A 27187-nucleotide genomic window follows, 5' to 3' on the forward strand; every position below is an offset into this window, starting at 1 on the left:
GAAAGGCAAGAAGGGCCGGATTCTCCTGTGAGGTTTCTCATCTCTAGGAGAAACGCTAGGTGCTGGCAGCTTCAGAGTAAGCATGAAGGAACAGAGAACAAGGAACCCGGAAAGGTCCCCTGGCCGTGCGCTTCTAAGATGACCAGAACACTGCGTTTGGATCAGGACTTCATCAGCTATAACTGAGGTAAGGTCTGGAACTGGTGACAAAGTGGTCCAAGACTCAACGAATTGCTCACCTCTTCTCTGAAACTCCTTCCGCGAGAGTATATCTGCTAATTGGCACCCCCAGGAGCTTCTTTTGGTTTTCTTTTTGTTTTCTCTTATTGCTGGATGGCTGAGAATATCTTTCTTTTCATTCCCATTGTCTTAAGGGAGTGCTGAACCAAACAGACTTAGAATGGGAGAGCCCTTTATAGACCAGTTAAGGGAAGGAACGTTCAGAGAGAGAGAGGCTCAAAACCCGATGACTTAGCTGAATATTATTGACGTGGGACAATGTGAACAAGGATGACTCCTTAATTTCCTGTGGAAACATCCATAAAAAATGGCCTTTTGGATGTCTCTGTCACTCTTCCATGGTTGCAGGGGCACAGCAAGGTGCCACAGAGAATTTGAAATTGTTTGATAAATACGCTGCCCTTGATTTGGAATTAATGATAACTTTGTAATGAAAACTATAAAGAGGTGATTAATAAAACAAGGAAAATAAAAGCTGAAAGGTGACTTCCGTAAGTGATAAGTTTCTCAGGCACTGAAGTCTGGTTAGATATGAATGCACTGTGCTTTCTGACTCTGTATGCCTTCCTTCTCCTCCGTGCCTTCCGATTTGCAATGGGGAAGTCTTGCTATGTGAGTAAAAGACATCTGTTAGGCTTTCTGCTTGCATGCTTCTATTTCAGAAGACAAGGGGCAGAGGTGGAGATCATAGAGTTGACTTGGAAACTTTAAGACCATATAGATGCTTAGCCGTGAGTTTAATCACATATATGACTTATTCAAGAAGCTGTTTATTTATTTATTGAATCACTGTGAGATACACAGTTACATAGCTGTTTATGACTGGGTTTCAGTAATACAATGTCCAAATACCCATCTCTCCACCAGTGTACATTTCCCACCATCCATTTCCCCAATTTTTTTCCCACCACCCCCACCCCAACCCCCAACCTGCCTCTGTGGCAGGCCCTTCTCTCTCTGTCTCTCTCTCTGTCTCTCTCTCTGTCTCTCTCTCTGTCTCTCTCTGTCTCTCTTTGTCTCTCTCTCTCCCTCTCTCTTTCCCTCTCCCTCTTTCTGTCCCCTTTAGTGCTTTATGTTTTACAATACAGGTGCTGAAAAGTTATCATGCTTGTCCCTTTCAGCACACAGTTCTTATCCAGAGTGATCATTCCCAACTACCATTGTTATAGAGATTCCTTCTCCATCCCAGCTGCCTTTTACCCCAGCACTTGAGTTGGGCTTCCAACTGTGAATCAAACCTCCTGGACCATGTTTATATTGTTCTTGGGTATTAGTCTCATACTATGTTTTATTTTTTTATAGCCCACAAATGAGTGCAATCATTCTATGTCTGTTTCCTCTCCTAACTCATTTCACTCAGCATGATACTTTATACATACATCCATTTACAAGCAAATTTCATGACTTTATTTTTTCTAACAGCTGCATAGTATTCCAATGCATATTAACACTTTTTTCCCTCTTACTTCCTGAAAGCCTTGAGATAATTCTGAGAATTCAAGAGCGAGCTATGGATAGTATCCCCCCAAAGTTCTGAAAACACGTCACACTGAAAATAGAACCCAAATTGTTTATCTATAGCAGTAGAGACTCTGGCATTGAGTAACTTCCCACTGTCTTCTCTTCAAGTCTTTAAGATGATTGTTTTTTTCAGATTTTAATCTGATTCAATATGGCACCTGAAACACAACATACCCCAACTAAGTGAGGACACAATAAGGACTAGCTCTATTTTAGAGAGGAGGGGAAAAAATAACTAATACAGTCAGGAACAGACCTCTTGTTTTGTGGTTTTAGACTTTATCAGCCAATTTTAATTTTGTAAGGAGGAAGCTAAAACCCTGTTGCAATCTGAAAGACAGTTCTGGAAACTTACCCCAGACCCAATGTTTTCCAACCAACAACATTCAATTATGGCTTTCAGAAATCTACATTCCATCCCAGAGCCTCACCCCTCTGAAAACCCTCGATTCAACTGAGGTCAGGGATGATATGAGCTGGGCTGGGCTGGCATGAGGGGGGTCACAAGGGTCACTTGAGAGTTAGGGCCAGAACATTCTTTGGTATACACAGAGTTTTGTCAACACACAGCTATGTACACTAGTTCAGTAAACACAAAACACTTACTTCACATCATTTTTTGATCTTTTAAATAGGAGCACATCAAAATAGCTGCCTGCCATTGACCTCATGTTCACTTCTAAGCATCAAGGTCCTGTTTCATCCAAGTGCTTGATCTATTGATCTTCATGAGTGGGTTCTCTACCAATAAACAACAGCAGTGCCTTCTGAGTTCATTTGCATAATTCCCATTATCTTTTAAAGGGATGTCAATTGGGGAAATAAACTGAGTTTGAATTCACATGGGTAACTGGTCATGATGGAAATCAAAGGAAGTCCATCGTCCGATTCTGAAATGTCAAATACAAATGATTACAGTAAACGCACTATTTTCTTGGCATCCCATATAAGTGTATCTGGAATGACAAGCTATGACAAGAACATGAACAACCCATCCTAACACCCAGACCATCAGAGCCTTAATTTGGTTCATTCTCAAGATATGACACATAGGCTAGATGGAAAACAGTATGGCGGTTTCTCAAGTAAATATAGAGTCATCATAGTTCTTGACATCTACCCCCAACACACATATACATATTAACTTATAAAGCTATATGGATATCTATGTGGTTCTCAATATAATAGGCAGACTATGAAGACAACTAAAACGTATAACAGCAGATAAATCTGGAATCACATTGTGGCATATACTCATAGGACACTCATACAGTAAAGAGAAAAGGTGAAGTCTTCCAACTCACTGCAACTTGGCTGAAACTGGAAGGTTATGATGTTCACTGTAGTGAGTCAGAGGGCTAAGGACAAATACCAGATGACCTCACTCATTTATGGCATATAGAGAAATAACGCAAGTAAATATACAGTTTCAAGTGATGGAAAACCCTTGGCCTTGGATTACCAAATTTGGATTACCAAACTGTGGGAATAGTGAGACAAACTAGAAATGACATAGGGACATTGGTGAAGGATCTCAGGTGCTTTGATGAAAATGAGATATGGGAAATGTGCACTTCAAGATCACAAATGTTAAGACTATTATAAGCATGTGGCCTGAACTGTATTAATAAACTAATAAGAATGCATCAATAAAATAACTTAATTCCTGAGAGCTAGTAGGGGAGTAAGGTGCTGTCCTTGGGGTCTGGAGTGATAGCACAGCGGGTAGGGCGTTTACCTTGCATGCAGCCGACCTGGGCGTGATTCCCAGCATCCCATATGGTCCCCTGAGCACTGCCAGGAGTAATTCCTGAGTGCAGAGCCAGGATTAACCCCTGTGCATTGCCAGGTGTGACCCAAAAAGAAAAAAAAAAAAGGTTCTGTCCTTGTATGCTGTCAATCCCAGGTGCTCCCTGGATCAGGGATGGCACTTGAGCAGAGAGCCAGGAGCATCTTCTGAGGTGTGGTCAAAAAGTAAAGTCAATTAAAATAAAATCTTAATAAAAAGACTTGGCATACCATGAGATTTAGTGCACCCTGGAAGACAGGAGAATTGAGAAGTGTCCCTCCCCTTAGAAACATCCCTACTAGCACTTATTTTGGGTTCCCCCTGAACTTTGAATACAGAAGAATATTGCCTCTAAGATTTGCCTTTTCCTCTATTTCACCATCATAGTGCCTGCTTTGTATAAATATAAGATTCCCTGAATAAAACATTAAACTTCATATGTGACATATCTCCAGATCAACACTCTACTCCAAGATCAGAAATACTGATAATGAAATAATCCTGACTTACTCAAAATTAGATGTCTACAAAATGGAATGTTAGTTTAATCACTGTCCTGTTCTCTGAAAATCATATTATGCATACACATATACATATGCATATATCATTTGCTGCTCCTTCCTTTCCTATAGTTACATCTTTGCTGGATTTTTGAACATAAGACCGGACTTTTTTTGTGTTGTTGCTTTTTGTTTGTTTGAGGGGGCCTCAACTGGCATTGCCCACTCCTGGCTGTGCACTCAGGAGTCACCTTTATGGTTGCTTCACGAATTATATGGGGTGTTTGGGGGCTAAACCCCGGTTGGCTTCATGCAAGGCAAGTGTCCTGCATGCTGTACCATTTGTCCAGATTCTGGGCTGTTTTTCAAGTGTAACCAATTGTCAGATTTTCCTACAGGAAAGTTCCCCAATCCTGTGAATCCAGAATTTTGAATTTCATTTGCATGACCCTCTTGTTTTTGAATTTGAGTTCTGTCAACTTGGCAAACCTAAGAGACTCCAAGGCTCATCAGCAGCAGGTGCTCCTCTGACTGTATCTTCGGTCCTGGTTCTTAGGTGTCCTCCTTTTCCCGCAAATCAGGTTCACTGGCCATCTTTTCCCTGATCCTGCCTCCAGCTCTTCTCTTCTCATGAAGGTGTAGGACTTAAGTTAGGGAAGGAAATTTGGTTTCATTTAGTTCTTTTATCCCAATATCTCTACCTTTGAGTCCATACATTAGTCAATTTTTAATGGTTTATCCTTAACAAAATGGAATGCTGCTATTCATACCTGAATATCGGGTACCCAGGAGAAATGTAACCGATGCTGCTAGCTGCATCCTATGCTGTGTCTCAAGGACAGTTCGTCCCTAATCAGAAGCAGGTATTTTTCTTATAGGGTGTCAAACAAAACAAATCACTAAAGTTTAAAAAAACTTTGATAAGTAGAGGTTTCCTTCCTTCTTCCTTTTCTGCTTATCTCTTCCTCCTTCCCTTCCCTCCCTCCTTCCTATTCTCCCTCCTTCCTTGCCTCCCTCCATTTCTCCCTCCCTCCCTTCCTCCATCCCTTCCTTCCTTCCTCCCTCCCTCCCTTCTTCCTTCTCTCCTTCCTTCCTTCCTCCTACCCTCTCACCCTCCCTCCCTCCCTCCCTCCCGCTTTTCCTTCCTTCCTTCCTTCCTTCCTTCCTTCCTTCCTTCCTTCCTTCCTTCCTTCCTTCCTTCCTTCCTTCCTTCCTTCCTTTCTTCCTTCCATCCTCCCTCCCTCCTTCCTTCCTTTCTTGCTTCCTTCCTTCCTCCTTCCCTCCCTCCCTCCCGCTTTTCCTTCCCTCCTTCCTTCCTTTCTTGCTTCCTTCCTTCCTCCTTCCCTCCCTCTCTCCCGCTTTTCCTTCCTTCCTTCCTTCCTTCCTTCCTTCCTTCCTTCCTTCCTTCCTTCCTTCCTTCCTTCCATCCTCCCTCCCTCCCTTCCTTCCTTACTACCTCCCTCCCTCCCTTCCTTCCTTCCTCCATCCCTTCCTCCCTTCCTTCCTTCCTTCCTTCCTTCCTTCCTTCCTTCCTTCCTTCCTTCCTTCCTTCCTTCCTTCCTTCCTTCCTTCCTTCCATCCTCCCTCCCTCCCTTCCTTCCTTACTACCTCCCTCCCTCCCTTCCTTCCTTCCTCCATCCCTTCCTCCCTTTCTTCCTTCCTCCCTCCCTTCCTTCCTCACTACCTTCCTCCCTTCCTTCTTTCCTTCCTTCTTTCCTTCCTTCCTTCCTTCCTCCCTTCCTTCCTTCCTTCCTTCCTTCTTCCTCCCTTCCTTCCTTCCTTCCTTCTTCCTCCCTTCCTTCCTTCCTTCCTTCCTTCCTTCCTTCCTTCCTTCCTTCCTTCCTTCCTTCCTTCCTTCCTTCCTTCTTCCTTCCTTCCTTTCTTCCCCCCTTCATTCTCTCCCTAGTTTTTGGGACCACACTTGGCAGTGTGTAGGAGCTCATTCTTGCTATGTTCTCAGTTGCTGCTCCCAGTAATGACCAGGGGACCAAGTAGTGCCAGAGATTAAACTTGGGCTTCCAAGTTTTATATAAAATGTGATCAGCCGTTTGAGCCATCTCTCTTGTTTCAACCTTGTCCCAACACACAGACTAGCCTTTTTATCACTTGTGTGGGCATGCATTTCCCTTTATGGAAAAATTCTGCCTATGCAGTGGGTCTGGGCCGCTATCAACCTGAAGCTCTTTAGTTTTAGGGTCTCTCTTACACACCTCTCCCAATCTCCTCCTCTAGAGTAGTACCCATTTCTGTAAGGCAAAGCAGATGTTTGATCACAGTTTGAGAGTGTCCTGGAGGACAACAAGCTAATGTTATGTTTGTCTTGCCAGAAGTCAGATTTTATAAACAAGTAGACCATGCACAGAGAGCCTATGGGAATGTTGATTCTTTCATTCACAGATTAGAACTCTTTTCCCTCCGCCAACCCACTGCACATATATTCATGGATGTGAATGTTCACACACACACACACACACCTGTTCATCCCCGTGTTTTTATTCTCCCCACCCCCCACAGTAGTCAAGTTTTTGACTGCAGGAGGAACTGATGCCAAGCAAGTCTGTGTACTTTGGATCCAAGCAGTAGGAAGCATTATCCTTGCTGCTTTCCTCAGGATGCTCTGTGACATCACCCACACTCCATTGTTTGTCTCTTTATGCTCAAACACTTTGGCTTGGTCCCAAAGGGTGTGCAAATGCAAGAAGGCTTCCCTCCAGCCCACCCATCGGCAGCATCATTTCACCATTGGATATGATTTGCTTTGTAAAGAGTTTCACCCAGTTAGCTCACACTGATAAGATTCCTCCCTCCCAAACTAGTGCTTATGGATATCTCCCGCCAAATGAGCACTCATTGATAACATGAGCACACACAATCAGCTCTCATTAATAATATCTCCCCACCCAATGAGCAATGCCCTAAGGCAAGAATTATTCCTTAGCTGCTTTCCTTGCTAACATCTCTTAACATTTTAGTTAGTGTGTATTTAGCCATACCTGTTTGTGATCTGGGCTAACTTCTGGCTCTGTGCTCGGGAATCAGTCCTAGTGTGGTGCTGAGAACTGGAGCATGATTGGCTGCATTGCAAGGTGTGGAGAACCTCCACAGGACCACGTGCGGGTTGCGTGTTATTTTACAGCAAGGGAAGTGTCTTACCCGCTGTATGATATCTCTCTGGCCCACAACTCCTTACATTTTTAATAGTTTGATCAGATGGGGTGTTGTTACTTGCAGTTACCTGTGCTTATGGATTCTGGGGCACATAAAGGGGCTGATAGTATCAGTAAAGTGGGTAGAAACAGCTTAGGAAAGCTTAAAAACAACCACCAATGCCAAAATACCTCCCAACAACCGTGGTGTTTGCAGTTACAGGGCTGGTATATGACTTTAGTTCCAGGAAACCTGCATTTAGTTCCCTAGAGAAAACATAGGCAACTCCACAGCTCAGGGTATCAGCCTTTTTATACCACTTATACAATCTCATCATAAGGACTTGGGTGCAATCCCAGTTCTTTTACTTCCCAATTTAACAGCTTAGCAAGAAGGACTTTATTTTTCTAATCTTCAGTCTGTGATTAAAGCAAAGGAATCCGTTTCTCAGGGCAGTTGTTCCCAGTAGAGGGAAGTGACCCAGCATGAAGATCTTGAAAGAAGAGCTCTGAAGGCACAGAGGGTAAGATGGCACCAAAAGTGAATTCCAAATGACAGGAAGGACTCGGTGATCTCACCATTGGATTTTCTGTTTTGTTTGTTGTAGTGGAGTCGTATATTCTAACTTTCACCAGGAAAGCTATATGAGAATGGAGAGTTCAAGTGGCAATGGTGTAATACTTTCTGCTGGAAAAAGCTACTTATTTCTTCCTCTGGTTGTCAACTCTGAATGGTTGTAAACTCTGATCACTCCTAGTGATTTGCCACCAATTTGGACCATAGATCAAGGCAAGTGCCTGAGGATGCAATGCCACTGATGGCCAACAGTTCTATGGACACCAAGGTCCTATCAGTCGGGTACAAGGGAACTTCAGGGCCACACCTGGAGGTGTTCAGGACCTCCAAGGTTACATCTGGTGACGTTCAAGAGGCCATATAATGTTTGGGAATAGACCAGGATCCCCTATATCTCTGCCTAGCATATTTATCTCTCTGTTAATATTTGTTTTATGGGGGGCGGGAGCACAGGGGAGGGTCACACCTGACTGTGCTCAGATATTACTTCTGACTCTGTGCTCACGGATTGTTTCTGGTGGGACTTGGAGCTGTGTATGCAGAGCTGTGCATTGAACATAGGTCAGCTGAATGCAAAGCAAATGTCTTACCCACTGTATTATCTCTCGGGTATCCCTTCTATTAAATTTTTTGAAGTTCTGAAGAAGTGCCAAGGCTCATCAGTGGAATGAATTTTTCATAAAACAGTAACAATAAGTCTCTTAATGAGAGACGTTACTGGTGCCCGCTCAAACAAATCAATGAGCGACGGGATGACAGCCAATTATTCACCTTATGTGGATGCAGTGTGGTGTTTTGATTAAGTCAAAGCAAAAGCTGATTTTACTGCCAGAGAAAATAATCCTCTCTGTTCCCTTCTCAAATCAACCCCAAATAAAGTGAAGCTATGCTGCCTATAGTTACAAATATCATGAGTAATTTTTCATAAAATCAGTAACTCAAAGATGTGGAATTTTCAAATTATAATGGAAATATTTTTTCCATGCAACTATGCTGCATACATTCTTGGCAAGGAATAAATTTTGTTTTGGATGTGGGAAATGTATTTGCTCAAGCCAAGCACCACTCAAATTTCCATAGGCAGATTATCTGCTGGATGAATTAGCTAAAGGAAATAAAAATAAAAATTCTTAAACTGTTTTTTGCTCAACTACGTAGAATGTTCCCCTTGATTACATCCTGCCTGTCTGGTAGTTTAAACTGAGAGAACAGAAAATCATTTAAATAGCCTGTAATGTACATAAATGGAGCATTATTTCAAAAGCATGTGATTTATTCCAAGTCAAATGCAAATTGATTTCTCACCACTTGTTCTCTATGGCTTATCTATAGCACCGTCTCTCTTCGTTGGCTTAGAAAATCAGAAATTAACCAAAGAAGCAGAATTCTGGAGAAGCTTCTTTATACCTTAAATGCTGGCGAAATTTCTTCAACCTGTTTACCTATCTTTGAGGGCTATAAAATCATGCCCGTGTATGTGGAAATAGCATCCTACCTTCCCTTTCAGATGCCTCCTTTGTAATAATCTACTTATTTCAATTGAAATGAAAAGCAGTCCTCCTAATTCTCAATAAAAAGCCTCACAATGCGTCAGATTTAGTTAGATTTTTATTGAATTAAAGAATACACAAAGGCTATTTTTATGATCTTTTCCAGTTCATTATAGGCACTGATCTGTTTAGCTAAATGACATTAAAAGTTTAAGCATCTTCCTATGAGATTTTAGGGAAAAATATTCCCAATCCTCCCTAAACTCAACTCCCCTGTGTCCCTCACACTGAATATTTTAGATTCGGAAATCCTGAGACCAATATTCTTTTTTTCAAGAGACTTCATACTGTCTTGGATATATGTATATAGGCATTCATAGATAATGCAATTAAACCCTTCAACTCAGTAGAAAGATTGATCATTCTTCTTTGACATTCATTGGAAACAGAAGTATAACTGGTGGAGAGCTCAGTTAAATAAAATGAATAGAAATTCAAGAGTCTATCATATGCACTGACTTGCCTACTACCTAAATTGTATTATCTGTAGTAAGTGCCAAAACATTCTTTCTAAGTGCCCTTGAAAGGCTCGGGCTGATAGAAAGCTAATCTTGTCTGATAGCCAACATAGGATTTAAGGTGTTGTCTTAAAGAGCTATCTATCTGGATCTTCCTAGAAAGATCTTTTGTCTTGTATTTTAAGGCCTTCTCATTTTATCTGTATCCACAAGGGAAAAAGGGAATTGAGCTAAGAGTCAATAACGGTCCTTTTATTTTTCTCCCCCAATAAAGATGTCCTGAGTTTTCATTTTAACAGCTTAAAACAGAAACTCAATCATTCAAAGGTCACAGAAATTGTAGACACTCTCCAGGGAGTTCCTTGTCTACTAGAATATCACATCTGTGAGCTCAAAGATTCCCCACAGACTTAATAGACTAATAAATAGACTTATAGTAAATTGCCAAAGAGGACAATTTGCAGACAGTTCTCACAAAATGGGAAGATAGCAATTAAGAGCTATAACTTGGTTTTCTGTTGGAATAACATAAATACCAAATTTTGAGAGGGTCAAAAGGCATGGCACAAATAAGATTTTTGTAAATTATATTTACTTTGGAATTAAAGGATTCAACCAAAACTGCTCCCAAACCCAACTATATGGGTCCAGAAAGAGTCTGACTGACTTAAAGGTCAGTTATAGGTAACCTGGCATTTGCTGGGGAAAGGTGTTTAACAAATACAAAAGCACTCTATGATTCTTGTGGTTTTGGGGAAAGCTATGTCATGTCTCCCTAAAGGTTATTGCAAAATAATAGATGCTTGTTTGAAAAATTCAAACAAGGCCTGGAAATGACTGTTTTTAGTGAGAAAAAAGAAAGGCAGATAAGAATTTCTCTTTTTGTCTCTGTCCCCCATCATCACTTCATATTCCCATATATTTAATCACTGTATCACTGTATCACTATCATCCCATTGTTTATCGATTTGCTCAAGTAGGCATCAGTAACATCACATTGTGAGACTTGTTACTGGTTTTGGCATATCGAATATGCTATGGGTAGCTTGCCAGGCTCTCCAAGAGGGGAGGAGGAATCGAACCCGGGTCGGCCGAGTTCAAGGCAAATGCCCTACCCACTGTACTATTGTTCCAGCCCATATATATCATATATATATATGGGCTGGAGAGGAATGAGATGAAACAGAATGAAACAAGATGAGAATGCTGTTAGGATATCCCAAAGAGGAGTTGAAAGAGCTATGCTAGGAATATCATGTCTCACTCAAGTGAAAGAAGGAATCCAGAGTTCTGACCTCCGTCGATGGTCAAAAATCAGGGATGCTGTCTCGTTTGCCAAGGCATCAAAAATCAGATGGACCGGTCATATAATGCGATTCAGAGATGACCGCTGGACTAGAGCTGTTACTGACTGGATTCCACGGGACGTCAGAAGACCTCGTGGCCGCCCACCAACTACATGGTCAGATTTCTTCGTCAAATCCCTGAATGAACAATTTGAGGCTCTTCCTGTTCCTGGAGCAAGCAGATATCATTGGTCTGCACTAGCACACGACAGGGACAAATGGAGACATTACTGGTGCCTGCTAGAGCAAATCGAAGATCAACGGGACTACAAGTGATATATATGTATCTATATCTATATCTATATCTATATATGTCATGAACTTCTGTCCTAGTTTATTAGCATTGCAATTAAATATTTATTAAATACCAGGTACTGTGAAAGAACATTTGGGAATACACATTCATTGATTCATCCTAGCTTTCCCGTGATCTGCATTTCTCACTTGGACAAAAGAGGCTTCAAGACTTTAAATCATTTGTGCAAAAGCACACAGGAAAAGTGCTGGCATGGAAACTCAGTCTGCCAAAACCCAACTCTGACATGTCCACTCGAGTTTCAGTTCTTAAAATTTTGAACTAACAGATCTGTGTCATGAAGACTCACAAGGATGAATTAGGACTCAACAGAATCAGAGCGCTTGCGGTGGTACCCAGACATAACATGTGGCACAACATGCTCTTCTAGGACTGTGGAGAAACATGTTTCAGGGCCATTGAAAGGGCCAGTGAAGGCATAAAGGTGATTGCCTTGAATGCTGTCAACCCTTAGTGCATCCCGCTGGTCCCCTGAACACAACCAGGAGTAATCCCTGAGCACAGAACCAGGAGCATTCCTTGAGCAACTCTGGGTGTGGCATGAAAACAAAAACAAAACAAAATTAAAATTAAATTAAACACTGGCCTGCTATATTGCTCATAGGATGCATCTGAACGAGACTGGAAACTCATCAATATGAACTAAGAATTCATTAGGGTGAGCTATTTAGGCAGATTATCATAAACAAGGAGTTACTCCTCCAATATTAACTCATTTCAATGACTTTAAGGGTCTATTCACACAGGCTTTCTATTAGTAAAGTTGCAAATTTTTTTTTGACTTTTTCTTTCCAAAATTATTGAAAATATTAAGATAAATGATACCTAAAACAGACTTTGCTATGCCGAGCCAAAAAAGGGAAGGTATTACAATTTAATATGGTTTTGGGATGGGGATGGGAGAAAAGGAGGTACCGGGGAGGGGAACTGCATCTGATGCCTGTTTAACTCTAACTCTGCTTTATGTACCCTTGATTTGTTACGAGCGGCTTTCATGATTTCTACAATTGGTCTCCAGTGGCTAAATATGACCTGACCCCTTCTGCTCCCGCCCCTTTTCTTGTTTTAAATGAGATCTGGTTTTACTTAGATGAATTAAATGTCACTACATTTGTTTCTGTGAATTGTTCCAGCAAAAATTACAGCATCGATGTCTGACTTGAAACGTCTGTAAGACTGTCTGCCTTTCTGAGCTATTTATAGTTGCCTTTAAAAAGTTCTAATAAATGCTTTTAGATTGCTATGGGTTTGTTTGCCCTTCGCGGTACCTCACAATTGCTACACTTCAAAGTATCATCTGAAAATACCTTCTTTTATTTAATTTTGAAATGAAGAATGTTCATTACAGAGTGTTAAAAATTTACAAATTAGAGAAATAGAAGAAAAGGAATACCAAATAGAGAGGAGCATAGTAAACATGTGTAGTATGTCATTCTCTTTTTAATAATATATTTAAAAACGTTTAAACTAATAAAAAAGTCAATTGTAAAAGGTGCTTTATAATTCCATTGTTTCCCAGTAAAAAGCATGTTTCATTTCTCCCTGCTTTTTTTCTCCTCCATCACTTTAATAGCGGCATTAAAAGTTGTGAGTAATGACATGATTGTACCAATACTGAGGAAACAAACCCCTACTTATTCAATGGCTGAGCTGTAGCCAAACTTTGCTACTACAAATAGCTTTGTAAATGAGTGGTCTGTGCTTATCTGTGGTTATTTTTTTAGGATAAGTAGTGGACTAAAGCAGAACTGAAGGATCTACCCCAAATTAATAGACTACAATTCTAAAATGCAATCTTCCTTTTATAGGTAGTTTATCTCTATTACGTGTATTTGATTATATCTATAAAATGATCATGCAATAATATGGATTATTCCATGTCTTACAAGAGACACTAATAACTCGATCATTGCCTTATATGTTTTAAATAGTTTCTAGTGCCCTCCATGTTTTTAACTTCAGATTTCCAGGGAGTTCTGTATCATGATTAGGCAATTATCACGCTGAGATCTACAGCTCTAAGGAAGTAGCCAAACACAAGTAAATCATCTAACTTCAAAAAGAAAAACATCCTCCTGGCAGAAAGCTAGGACAGGGTAGAGGCACAATGAACGAAAGGAATTGAGCATGGGTGTTTGGAGAATTGTAGACAATGATGGTTTTCATTGTTCTCTTTCCTCAGGACTGAAATTTCCTTGAGGAGAAACATTCTTTTTTGTTGAATTATTTATTGATCCCTTCTTCTAAAGCATAGGTACAAGTACTGATTGCCTCAGTGTCACATAATGCTCTAGGGAAATTGTGGTCATCACTGTCATCACTGTTATCCCATTGTTCATCAATTTACTTGGAGCGGGCACCAGTAACGTCTCCATTCGTCTCAGCCTTGAGATCTCTCCTTACTCGTCTTTCCAAACGATTGGAGGCTCTTTCAGGGTCAGGGGAATGAGACCTGTTATTGTTACTGTTTTTGACATATTGAATATGCCACGGAGAGCTTGCCAGGCTCTGCCATGCAGGCAGGATACCTTGGTAGCTTGCGGGCCTCTCTGATATATATATATATATATATATATATATATATATATATATATATATATATATATATCCCTTTATGATGATGTGTCACGTGGCTGCTTTGCGGCCACGTGGTCCGGGAATATGTTCACTCATGTGTGAGGCTCGGCTGGAGCATGTGGAAAGTGGCCTGGAGTGTGGCGGCGGTTGGGTAGTGGCGGTCGGCTGCCAGGGCTGGGTCTCTTGGGGCAGAGTGCCCTTAGTAGAAAAAGCCAGGCGCAAAGTCCAGTGGCATGGTTATGGGGGCCTTATTTTATGCTCCCTTTTTGGAGAAGCCGTGATTTCTGGAGGGTGGCCAATGAGGAGATTATCTGGTGTCCACAGGAGGGCAGGAGGTGGCTTATGGGTGTGACTCCTTCTTGGTCACCCAAGATTGGGGGACACAGGCTGAGGATCTCTGCTCCTGGGTACCGTTGAGCCCAGAGGCCAAGATCACAAAGTGATCTTGCACTTTAGAAATTGCACTAGAGAAATTGTGGTAAATAAGACAAAGGAGACTGTTGGCCGGGGTCGGGGGGAGGGGGGACAAGCTGACCAAAGAACAGTCAGGAGGAAGTTGGGAATGAACACAGCATGTTTATGAGACAGAACAATGCCCCGGGGGAAGGTTTAAGTTTACATCTTCATCAGAGCAGCCTTCATTGAAAGGAGGACACTGAAAGAGAAAAGCAAGTGCAAAGGCCCAGTGACAGGAACATATTCTTTCTTTGGACATAAATGTGAAGCTGAGCACGCTTTTTCAGTAAAGAGCAAGATAATAAAAGTGTTGGACTCATAGACAGAGAGATAGTGCCACAGGCACAGGTTGCTTTGCACGTGGGGCACTCAATCCCCAGCACCCTATATGGTCCCCAGAGTCTTGCCAAGAGTGATGCTGGAGCACAGAGCCAGGAGTAGGTCCTGAACACCACCAGGTGTGGGCCAAGAAACCAAGGGAAAAAAATCTTGGGCTCAGTGGATCTTGTGATTTCTGTTGTATGGATTCAACCATTCAGCAGTAAGAGGCGCACAAAAGTCATCACCAACAAGATAGAAGCAAGGCTCTAGCTAATCAACAATGCCCTAGTGCCCATAAGGCTTAATTTACAAACAAACAAACAAACAAACCATCAAAGAGCCAATTAGGTCCTTTAGCATGTAGTTTTCTGACTTCTACATTAGTGAAAAAGAGCTTCAGTGAAGACCAAGGAGGAAAAAAAACAGGAGATAACTTTCCAGAGGAGAGAGGTACCCAATTTAGACAGATTATTAGGTCTATCCTCTATGCGGATTATGCAAATTAACTGCCAAGGTTTCAAGCAAGGGAGTGGCATGTTTGGATTTTATTTTGACATGAGAGCAGGTTGGAGTGCATGCAGCAAGGGCAGACATGGATCTCTGAGACAGTCTTTGCGACTAATGAAGATGTGATAGTTGGCTTTACCTGCGAGGTTATTTCTGTCATGTTTCTATCTCTCTTTTCACTTCAGAATTCTCCGTTCTCTCCTAGCCTTTTTTTTTTTTCCAGTGAAGTCCTTTGGGAAACATGCCCTGTGCATCTATGAGTCAGAGGCTTTGTAAATGCTGCTCCTCTTTCTCAGACATTCATTTTCATTTTTGTGTAATGACTCTGATTGATCTTTCAGATTGCAGTTCCGTCATCCATCTGTCCCATACTAGATAATAACCTAGTTGCAAGAGCAATTACAAGAAACAGAAGAATGGTTCTTAAAGCGAAGGGTCAGAGAAAGGCATATAAGGAATGCTTCTTACATGCTGGTCATTACATTTTCTATGTACTTTATTACATAAAAAAATCCTTACAGGGGCTGGAGCAGTGGGGAGGGCATTTGCCTTGCAGGTAGCCAACCTGGGTTCAATCCCCAGCATCCTATATGGTCCCCTGAGCACCACCAGCAGTAATTCCTGAGTGCAAAACCAGGAGTCACCCCTGTGCATCACCAAGTGTGATCCAAATATTAAAAAAAAAAAAATCCTTTCAAAGACATTCTGAGAGAAGTCTATTATTATCCCTGTGTTTTGAACAAATACAATTGACCTAAAGATTTTGCAAGATGTTGGCATCCGATGAGTCAGATGCTCTATAGCCGTTCCTTGACTGGAGTCTTTGATTTCCATATTTCAATTCTTTGATCAGCCTCTATAGAACCTTATTGTGGATCTTGGCCTCTGTCACATGCTAATCCAAGAGATACTTTAATTATGGTCAAAATAATCATGGGGGAGGGGGGCAGGGATATTATTCAGGTGGTAAAGCACTTACCTTTTATGTTACCAACCCCTTGTTTTATTTCTTGGCACAGAATATTGTGTGGTCCAAGTAACTCCTGGATCTCTGAGAGAGGTCTCAGAGAGCCAGAAATAGCCTCTGAGCACTGCCAGTGTGGTTCAACTCTTCCCCACCCCCCTACCCCAAAGAAGAACAAAAGTCCCCTCAAATCCCTCTGAATAAAAACTGGCAAGAAATCAGTTAGAAAGGTTACATAATTCAGGTAAGACCAGGTTTTTAACCTATCAGAAAAATTCCAATTCCAGTGATAAAATGTAGATGAGTTCCTGTAAAGAGAGTCTCTTATGAGAACCAGGATTTAAAATTAACTTAGACAAAGGATGCACGAGGTAGACAAATGGCACCTAGGAACAGTGACAGCCAGCTGCTGACTATGCCTCAAATACATACTAGAGGAACGCTTAGCCTGAGATGAGGAAATTCAGACCTAAACCAGAAGTCAGAAGTGGAGACGTGGTTGCTGGTCTCGGCTGGACTGCCAGGGCCTCTGCCTGACTTCCTCTGACGGAGACCATCCTAGGGAATGAAAGGCAGCCTTCCTCCTCTAGGCCCCTCTTGGTACAGTTCCAGTTGGCTTTCTTCTCGACACTATCTGCAGTGGTTATCTCCTCTCATTGTTCTCCTGTTTATGGATGCTCTAGATCCTCAAATACAAATTCCCTAGCCGTGGAACCATTCACTGTCATTCATAAGGGAGTGAACACTGCTCAGGGCAGAGTCTCTTTAGCAAATTGAATTTTAAGAATAATAAATAGAGCAAGAAGGAAAACAGTAGCACATCCCCGCCCTGGGAGAATCTTAGATGCCGCACGGGAATTACTTTCCTTTCATATAAGGGAAATGTGGTCTTAGGATCACTAATATCTCACCAACTCCAACATTGGCGGCCACCCAGAGCCAGCGAGCACACAGTCAAGTCTAGGCTTAGCATTGGACCAAGACAGGGAGGGGAAGGCTTATTTTTAGATAAGAGCAAGAGAAACCCTGACAGCCATCTTAACAAAGCATGTACAGATGTAGAGACCACTTATGTCAAAGAACAAGCATGATAATCACCCGAGGAACATCTTTAACTCTGAAATAGACCACACTTCTAAGTCTTTTTTGTTTGTTTGTTTTTGGGTCACACCCGGCGATGCACAGGGGTTACTCCTGGCTCTGCACTCAGGAATTACCCCTGGCCGTGCTCAGGGGACCATATGGGATGCTGGGAATTGAACCCAGGTCGGCCGCATGCAAGGCAAACGCCCTACCCGCTGTGCTATTGCTCCAGCCCCCACACTTGTAAGTCTTGTTTCTCTTACGTTGGTACCTCGGAGCAAATAACAATTAAATTTGTAAACTTACTATGTGTTGTGTGTGTGTGTATGTGGTAACGTTATTTGTGTGTGTGCATGTATGTGGTAAGGGTGTGTTTGTGTGTATTTGTATGTGTGTGTTGAAGATGAGGAATATGAAATCTCCCATTTGCCATTGGATCAAGCTGTGACCCCCCCACAAAAAAAAAATAGGAAAATGATCCAGTTCCAGTCCAGGAATTTGGGGAAATGATAGAAAAATGGCATACTAGTAGGAAACAGTGGTGACAGCTTGAAGTTAAATAGAAATACCTATTGAGAAGCACATATTGCTAGCCCTGCTACCTTGCAATCAGAAGCTCTTCTGTCACTGTCACTGTCATCCTGTTGCTCATCCATTTGTTTGAGCGGGCACCAGTAACGTCTCTCATTGTGAGACTTGTTGTTACTGTTTTTGGCATATCCAATATGCCACAGGTAGCTTGCCAGGCTGTGCCATGCGGGTGGGATACTCTCGGTAGCTTGCCGGGCTCTCTGAGACAGGAGAAGGAATCGAACACGGGTCAGCTGCGTGCAAGGTGAACGCCCTACCCGCTGTGCTATCGCTCCAGGCCCAGAAGCTCTTCAAAACAGTTAAATGATATGTTTATTTATTGAGAAAAAAAGAAGTACTTATGGATTTACATCTATGAAATATTACTAAGTACAAAATGTGAACCTGACAGGGAAATTTAATTTAATAGGTCATTCTGATCTTCTGGTCATTCGTAAGATCATCAGTGGTCATGAACACCATCAACATTATGATTCCATATTGTGGATTGGGATACTGAAAGTTCAGAGAAAAGTTACTTGGGCACATACCTGGAATTCATGTTTCCTCTGGAAATCAAACAGACATTTTATTTCATATTTTTTGATTCTCAAGACAAAACCATTTAAGATCATAATTTAGATTATTTGGGTATGAATTTAACATTGGGAAAGTGGGGAAACATAATTCCAGGCTCCAAGTTTTTTCTACATTTTTACAAAATGGTGTTGTTTAGAGTAAGGCAGGATTGATCCGTAGGGTGTGTATATTGCTTAAGGGAACTTCGAACTAGAAGAGGTTCTCTGGAGAAAGTTACCAGCAGTGCAAGGATGTGGAATATCCATTCCTTCCCACAGATCCTTCCTTCATTTGAATTGTTTGCTGACAGCATAAAGTGCTTTTTGCATCCCAAAGTGGCACAGGGTGTTCCTTGGCTGATGCAGCAGGAGATAATCTACAGTGCAGTCAGGAAAGAGTTAAACACCTCAGTCACTGGGAAACAGGACCAGTGTTGGAGGGTAAGGTGAGGAGGGAGAAGAGAACAAAGTAAGAGAAGCTCTAGGTCAACCTTCAACCTACCACCAAGGAATGATACCTGCTGAAAAGGAAATGTGAGAAAGTCAGGAGTTGGTCAACAAAGAGGAAATTGTTTCAAATCAGGGAAACAGGGAGTATTTGGATCATGAAGGACAGTACCCAGGAGATTCTAGGTAAAGCAGATGTTTAATATCTGAATTAAGAGCTCCACCTTATAAGAATTCCTGGCAAGATAAAACTCGGGCATAATTTCAAGACAGCAGTCATGGGGTAGGTTGAGCAAAAATAACCAAGCTTTCCTTGGGTTCTGTCTTAACTCATTGATAATCTTCTTCCATCTCTTTTCAGAAAGCAGAGTCTACTGGCAGATACTCTCCTGATATATCACCTACACCCTCCTAGGTCCCTCTCCATACACCTCATTTCTACACAGGTCTCTCCTGAAAAACAATCCCCTGGGCCTGGAGTGATAGCACAGCGGGTAGGACGTTTGCGTTGCACACGGCCAACATGGATTCAATTCCCAGCATCCCATATGGTTCCCCCAAGCACTGCTAGAAGTAATTCCTGAGTGCATGAGCCAGGAGCAACCCCTGTGCATTGCTGGGTGTGACCCCCTCCAAAAAAGAAAAGAAAAGAAAAGAAACAATAACTTGTACTAGGAATTTAGGTGACATTTTCTCCTCTGCCATGTTCCTACTCAGTCCTCATGTTTCCAGTAAAATTTATCTTCTCTGCTAGTTACCTAGTTACTCGGTGAGTCACTTGATTATGAGATTTCTGTGCAAGCCATTTACCTGGTAAATGAGGTATTGTTTCATCTCTCATTTCCTACGAACATCATTTATAATGGGCATGTTGGTTTAGACCATGATTTGGTGCACATCTCAGATCACACAGAGATTAATTGCTATCATAGTAATACAGTTCTATGAGGCACATACTAGAGACAAGGTCAGATTTAACGGGCAGAGTGCCATTGCATCCTGGTGCCTTCCACCTGCTAATGAAAACCTTCTATGTCAAGAGTTTTCTGACCGGTGAAGAGTTGGATTTGAGAATATGGCTAAAGAGCAAAGGGGTGCTTTCAGAATCGCCGAGCCTGGCTTTTGGCAGACTTTCGGCAGGCAGAGGAAGAGAGAGATCCTGATGACGCACATTTATTTTGCAGAAAATATTCTTTGCTGTATCGAAATAAGCTCAGTTGGTGCACACTTTTTTTTAATTGCATACAAAGAACCTAAAACAGTTCAAGTAAATATGAAACATTTCTGTTACTCCTTCCCTTTCCTCTTCCTGTTGTTGTTTCTATAATAATGGTGGTACAGAGGACAAGGGCAGAGTCTCTCTCTCTCCTCTCTCCTCTCTCTCTCTCTCTCTTCTCTCTCTCTCTCTCTCTCTCTCTTACACACACACCACTTAATTGTGGTTGTTATTTTGCCTTTAGCTGCCCTAATCAACTGATGTCGTACATCAGGCTGTGGTGCTTACCTATGATGAGTCTTGCCTCTGGGATTGCACTCTTCAATCCACAATCCACAGTGTGCACACACAACGGCTAGCAAATGCCAGAATCACTCCAGAAATCATAATTTGTTTTGATACTGGGGGTTTCCAAAATAGCAAGGACATTCAGGCAGATGGGGGGAGGGGGACGCCCCGAGGATTGAATTTGCACTTCACACTTGCTAGAGTCAATGGTTCCCCTACAGAGCTCTCTCTGGCACTCTTGCAACCTTTTTAAATGTCTTGAGTAAAAAGAGCAAGGTCCCATAAAAGCTGTGCTGGATTGAGCTAGCAGGTCTTTTCCACTTTTTCCTCTCTCAGATATCTATGGGATGTAGTAAATCCAGGACTGTTACTTTCATAAGGGCATGTACTGAGCTTGAACGGTGTTCTCAGAAAAACACATTCCTCCAACTGTACAGGTCTGACTCCAAGGACAGCAATAAAAGAACTCCATGACATAGCAAAACGGGGCTTAAGTGTCTAGCAAAATAGTTGGAGACTTTTCTATAAGGGAGTCTTACCTGGTTCAGCATTTTCTATCTATATTTAATATAAAATTGATATTCCATATTTATATGGAATATAACTATATTTATACTTAATATAAATATATACTTAAAAGAAACATATATGTATACTTAATATAAAATTGATATTCTGAGATGACAATGATTGTATTTCTTTGTGTGTCTATATGTGTTCGTGTGTGTGTGTGTGTGTGTGTGTGTGTGTGTGAAGGGGGTTGGGAGGTTGAATGGGTCACAGTTCCCAGGAGATTATTTCTGGCTCCATGCTCAGGAATGACCCCTGGCAGAGCTCAGAAAACCATATATATTGCTGGAAATTGAAACATGATAGGTTGATGCAAGGCAAGTGCCTCACCTTCTGTAGTGTCTCTTCAATCCTCATGTTTCTATTTTTAATTTTGTTACTTTTTTTTTTTTTGGCATATGGAATGCGCCACAGGTAGCTTGCCAGGCTCTGCTGTGCAGGCAAGATACTCTTGGTAGCTTGCCAGGCTCTCTGAGAGGGGTGGAGGAATCAAATCCAGGTTGGCCGCTTGCAAGGCAAATGCCCTGCCACTGTGCTATCGCTCCAGCCCATTTTAATTTTTATTTATTTATTTATTTTTTTATTGAGTCACCATGTGGAAAGTTACAAAGTTTTCAGGTTTAAATCTCAGTTATACAATGCTCGAATACCCATCCCTTCACCAGTGCTCATATTCCACCACCAAGAATCCCAGTATAGCTCCACCCCGCCCCCCCACACCCCTAACCCCCCCACGCCCCTACCCCCCCACCCTTAGCCCCCCCGCCTGTGTAACTAATAAATTTCACTTTACTTTCACTTTGATTGCATACAATATTTCAACAAAACTCACTATTATTGTTTGGAGAGTCTCTCCCCTAAAGTCAGACCTGCTGAAAAGGAAGCATTAGATAATTTGTTTTCCATTGCTGAGGATGAAGAGGTATGAGGTCGAGTGACCACACTTAGCGGCCTCTCAGTTTTGGGTTTCTGTAATTTAGTATTTTAGCAACTAAGTCCAGAGAGATATCTGCCAGAAGTTGCATCGTTGCCAACTTGTACTTCTCAGTTACATTATATTCCACATATGAGTGCAATCTTTCTATGTCTGTCTCTTTCTTTCTGACTCATTTCCATTTTAATTTTTTTTAAAAAAAACCTAAACTTCGTGATCGATAAAAATGGCACAGAGAACAAGGACCTCGAGATGAAAAACAGAGAAAAGAAGGACATTGCAAATGCTTTTCCATAGTGAAATTAGTGGAGACCTCAAGATCATGAAAACATTGACACTTTAAAAGCTAGTTTTTTAATCCTAAGAAAATGTTGGTTAGAGAATGAACAGTTAATAAATTCCTGTCTTTCATGATTGAATACCAAGTAACTAGGAAATTCTCAGGTGCAATATTTTACACAAAATAGGAATGTTGGGGGCTGGAGCGATAGCACAGCCGTAGGGCGTTCGCCTTTCACGCCTCAGGCCCTGTGTTCCATTCCTCCGCCCCTCTCGGAGAGCCCGGCAAGCTACCGAGAGTATCGAGCCCGCGCGGCAGAGCCTGGAAAGCTACCCATGGCGTACTGGATATGCCAAAAACAGTAACAACAGGTCTCACAGTGAGAGATGTTACTGGTGCCCGCTCGAACAAATGGATGAGCAACGGGATGACAGTGACAGCGACAGGAATGTTGGGGCTGGAGCAATAGCACAGCGGTTAGGGCATTTGCCTTGTGTGCGAGACCCACCTGGAATTCCCAGCATCTCATATGGTCCCCCGAGCACCTCCAGGAGTAATTCCTCAGTAACCCCTGAGCATCGCTGGGTGTGACCCAAAAAGCAAAAAAAAAAAAAAAAAAAAACAGAAAAAAAGAAAAAGATAGGAATGTTGTTTTGTCTAGACTTTAGCACAAAGGGTCTCTCTGTGTCTTTGCTCATATTGAGGGTTGAGAATGGTTCATTTCATTGTAACCTATGATTTGGCATGTGGACAATTGTCTTCCAGAAAATGCACGCTTGCATGGCTTGAGAAACAAAGACTAGATGAATAAAGTTTAAAGACCTAAATAGCATCTAATGAGAGTTTTTCTTTCGGTAAGTTAAAATGTACCAGTAGAAGAATTGAGCTACAGTAATAACATGGTAGAATTGGGATGGAATTATCACAGCAATTTGTTTCCCTGAAATTGTTCCATTATTCAGCAATAATCTGAATTTGCTCACTTGTAGCTTGCATTAATTGGAAATCCATTTCCCAATTAGCATACTGTTGAGGTGTTTTTAAAACGACTTGTTTATAACAGTTGCTGGCACCACCAGCATTCAAAACGTTGCCAGCCAAATGCCATTTCAAATACAAAAACCTTTCTTTTTTCTCCTGGCAGAAGAAAAGAGCAAAGTCACACAGTAGCACTTGATTTATGAACTGTGCTTTCTTATTCTCAGGCTCCCACGATGTGGATCTGCCACTGCCTTAAAGGATCTGGGTTGGAAGCAGGATTCTTATCTCCAAATATGCTTTTTTATTTGCATTATATAGATCTTTTGTTATCAATAGGTCATTTCTCATGTGCAGAATTATGAGGTGAGAGAGAACCCTGGTATAGCTTGTTTGTGAAGTATCCTTCAAAAACAAAGCACATAGGTACCTACAAAGAAAAATATATATTTATAATTTTTGTTGTTATTATTGTTTATGGACCACTCCCAACAGTGCTCTGGGTTTACTCCTGACTCTTCACTCAGGGATCATTCCTGATGGGACTCAGGGGACCATATATGGTTCTGGGGATTGAACCCTGGGACGGCCGCCTACAAGGCAAGTTCCTTGCATAGTCTACTATTTCTTTAGTCCCTGAAAGAAATATTTGGGGACCCACATTTATAGAAATGTCTTACGTTCAATGTCCCAGTAAACATTTTTCCCTGAAAGGATACACTGTCATTCATGATATTGTAAGACCCCCATGATTTGCAGACTGTCACTGTCACTGTCATCCCATTGCTCATTGATTTGCTTGAGCAGGCACCAGTAACATCTCCATGTGAGACTTGTTCCTGTTTTTGGCATATCGAATACGCCACAGGGAGCTTGCCAGGCTCTGCTGTGTGGGTGGGATACTCTTGGAAGCTTGCCGGGCTCTCCGAGAGGGATGGAAGAATCGAACTCTGGTCGGCCGCCTGAAGGCAAACACCCTACCTGCTGTGCTATGGCTCCAGCCCGATTTGCAGACGGGAGAGACAAAACAGATCTTGAGGTCTGGTGTAAAAGGGGTGGGTAAAAGGGGTGGGGGTGGGCAAGTGGCAAGATCCTTGTACCTTTAATAGGACTGTCCGGCTTTTAGCAGAGTCCATCCTCGCAGTGGTCCTCCAAACAAAGTGTTTATTGTAAAATGGGTCTGATCTCTGGGGAAGAGGGAAACTGATTCCCTCTGACTGGAGGGGGGAGTTAACTCTTACTACCTTTTCTGTAGTAGGGCAAGTACTGGGTATGTGCTTAGGGATCAGATTCCTGGGTTGATCTCCAAGCAGGTTAGGAATACAACTTCCGCTGTATTTTTCTGTCCATCCGAGAAGCCAGATCTTCTAAAGTCTTCTCTTCACTCTCTTCCCTTGGAACTCAGGGAGATTAGGTGAAAAGCATAGACTGAGAATGACCAAAACCCTAAAAGTAGGCCCCAGCTACTTTGCTTTTTTTTTTTTTTACATCGAAGTAATGACAAAACAATTCATACTGCAATGTAAAATTTCAGCTCACACATAAGCTGGAAAGGCCATGGACCTCTATTATAGAGGTCATCATCAGGGCTGCCTATTTGCTGGATTTAAAAAAAAAACACTTTGGTTGGAGAGAAAAATGATTTTGCCCAGAGATGCCCAGAAAAGCATGCAGCACATCTTGGCAATCTAGAGAGTTAGGTTCTAATAGTTGTGTGCTCCCTTTAAGAGAGAAGCAAGACTGGCAACTCTCTGGCAACTTTTCGGCTTCTATTCAGAGGGAAGAAGAGCTTGCACTGCCAAAAAAAAAAAAAAAAAAGGAGTAGGGGAGAAAAAGAGATAGCTGCTATGAGACAAAGACAGAGCAATCTTATACCTTAGTGAAAGCTTACTTGGGAGTGGTTTTAACTCCTTTGGGTTTAAGAAAGATTTTTGATTCCCTTCTCAAAACTCAAGGCAATGGGAAGGGAGTTTCATTAGACCTAGGGTACCTGTCAGTTCTGTGCTGTTGGGGGAAGTTCACAAGGAAGGAAAATCTGCATGGAAGAAATGGGAAGCTTCGATGCCGGAGCTAAAGATAAATGATGACAGCAACCAGCACGTAAGTTCCATTTTATCTGAGGGTAGAATCTCAAATTGCCTCTTTCTTCTAAGCGCAATCAGCTGCCTTAAGTGGCAAGCATACTTGTAAGACTGCTGGACAAAGATCTGAATTATTGCTTTCTTCTATTATGCATTAGTCATTAGTTTGTTTACTAAATGCCCTTATGCCAGAAGTGTACAAAAATAAGGATTTTCTCTCTCTCTCTTTTTCCCCCCTTATGGTGGGTCAGAAAAGGCAGTGAGGCTTCATTTGCAATAATCACAGTGTTGACTCGAGCCTCCCACATATATAAAAATGTTATTTTCTCTAATTGCATATTTTGTTCCTATAATGACTGAGTTGAATTCTACACTGCAATGAGTAATCAATAGCGAGTGTCTCTACTGTTTCAAATGAAGTCTCAGCTCTTTCAGATGGCATGAAATTGCCTCCAATCCGGCAAATTGCTAGAATGATGGGAATGAAAGACTAAAGTGGGGTTCTTTTTTTTTTTTCCTCTTTTCTTTTCAGGTTTTAACTGAAAACCCAAGGCCACAAAGAGCAGTACACCTACAACTGTTCCGACCGCCAGACTGCCTGGATTCTCCCGACCTTGACACAAGAAAGAATGAGTTATTATAGCAGCAACTATCCCATTGTGAATATGGACTCCAAGTACCCAGGTTACCCACCGGAGCACGTTATAGCAGAAAAGAGAAGAGCCAGGCGGCGTCTGCTCCACAAAGACGGCAGTTGCAATGTGTACTTCAAGCACATTTTTGGAGAATGGGGCAGCTACGTGGTGGACATCTTCACCACGCTGGTGGACACCAAGTGGCGCCATATGTTTGTGATCTTTTCTTTGTCGTACGTCCTGTCCTGGCTGATCTTTGGCTCCATCTTTTGGCTGATAGCCTTCCACCACGGAGATCTGCTGAGTGATCCGGACATCACTCCTTGCGTGGATAACGTCCATTCCTTCACGGGCGCGTTTCTATTCTCCCTGGAGACCCAAACCACCATCGGCTATGGGTACCGCTGCGTCACCGAGGAATGCTCCATGGCCGTGCTGATGGTGATCCTCCAGTCCATTCTCAGCTGCATCATCAATACCTTCATCATTGGCGCAGCCTTGGCCAAGATGGCAACGGCACGCAAGAGAGCCCAGACCATTCGCTTCAGCTACTTTGCGCTCATCGGCATGAGAGATGGGAAACTTTGTCTCATGTGGCGCATTGGAGATTTCCGACCCAACCACGTGGTAGAAGGGACCGTCAGAGCCCAACTCCTGCGTTACACGGAAGACAGTGAGGGGCGGATGACAATGGCCTTCAAAGACCTGAAGTTAGTCAATGACCAGATCATCCTGGTGACCCCAGTCACAATTGTCCACGAAATCGATCATGAGAGCCCCCTGTACGCTCTTGACCGGAAAGCGGTGGCCAAAGATAACTTTGAGATCTTGGTGACATTTATCTATACCGGGGATTCCACCGGGACATCCCACCAATCCAGGAGTTCCTACATACCTCGGGAAATTCTCTGGGGCCATCGGTTTAATGATGTCTTGGAAGTGAAGAGGAAGTACTACAAGGTGAACTGCTTACAGTTCGAGGGAAGCGTGGAAGTCTACGCGCCCTTCTGCAGTGCCAAACAGCTGGATTGGAAAGACCAGCAGCTGCATCATATTGAAAAGGAGGTCCCGCCAGTGAGAGCATCTGGGACATCTGACACCAAGGTCAGAAGGAGGTCCTTTAGTGCAGTGGCCATCGTCAGCAGCTGTGAGAACCCAGAGGAGACCACCAGCTGTGCCACAGATGAGTGTAAGGAAGCCCCTTATCAGAAAGCTCTTCTGACTTTGAATAGGATCTCTGTAGAATCTCAAATGTAGTT

The 27187-nt window shown here is 42.3% G+C and overlaps 1 protein-coding gene across 2 annotated transcripts; it reads left to right on the forward strand.

Annotated features, from left to right (window-relative positions):
* On the forward strand, positions 1-27187 carry KCNJ16 (potassium inwardly rectifying channel subfamily J member 16). Of its 2 annotated transcripts, none has more exons than XM_055131272.1 (2): positions 1-187; positions 25826-27187. In XM_055131272.1, exon 2 carries the CDS (start codon positions 25923-25925, stop codon positions 27183-27185), a length of 1263 nt encoding a protein of 420 aa, XP_054987247.1. In that variant the 5' UTR covers positions 1-187; positions 25826-25922; the 3' UTR covers positions 27186-27187. The 2 variants fall into 2 exon arrangements, with proteins under 2 accessions (XP_054987247.1, XP_004618083.2); XM_004618026.2 differs by lacking the exon at positions 1-187 and adding an exon at positions 25044-25312.

Source organism: Sorex araneus, chromosome 3, assembly GCF_027595985.1.
Source record: "Sorex araneus isolate mSorAra2 chromosome 3, mSorAra2.pri, whole genome shotgun sequence".
NCBI lineage: Eukaryota > Metazoa > Chordata > Mammalia > Eulipotyphla > Soricidae > Sorex > Sorex araneus.

Bases quoted from the DNA above. Each gene is read 5' to 3' on its own strand.
- KCNJ16 (XM_055131272.1), top strand. From the start codon at position 25,923: ATGAGTTATTATAGCAGCAACTATCCCATTGTGAATATGGACTCCAAG.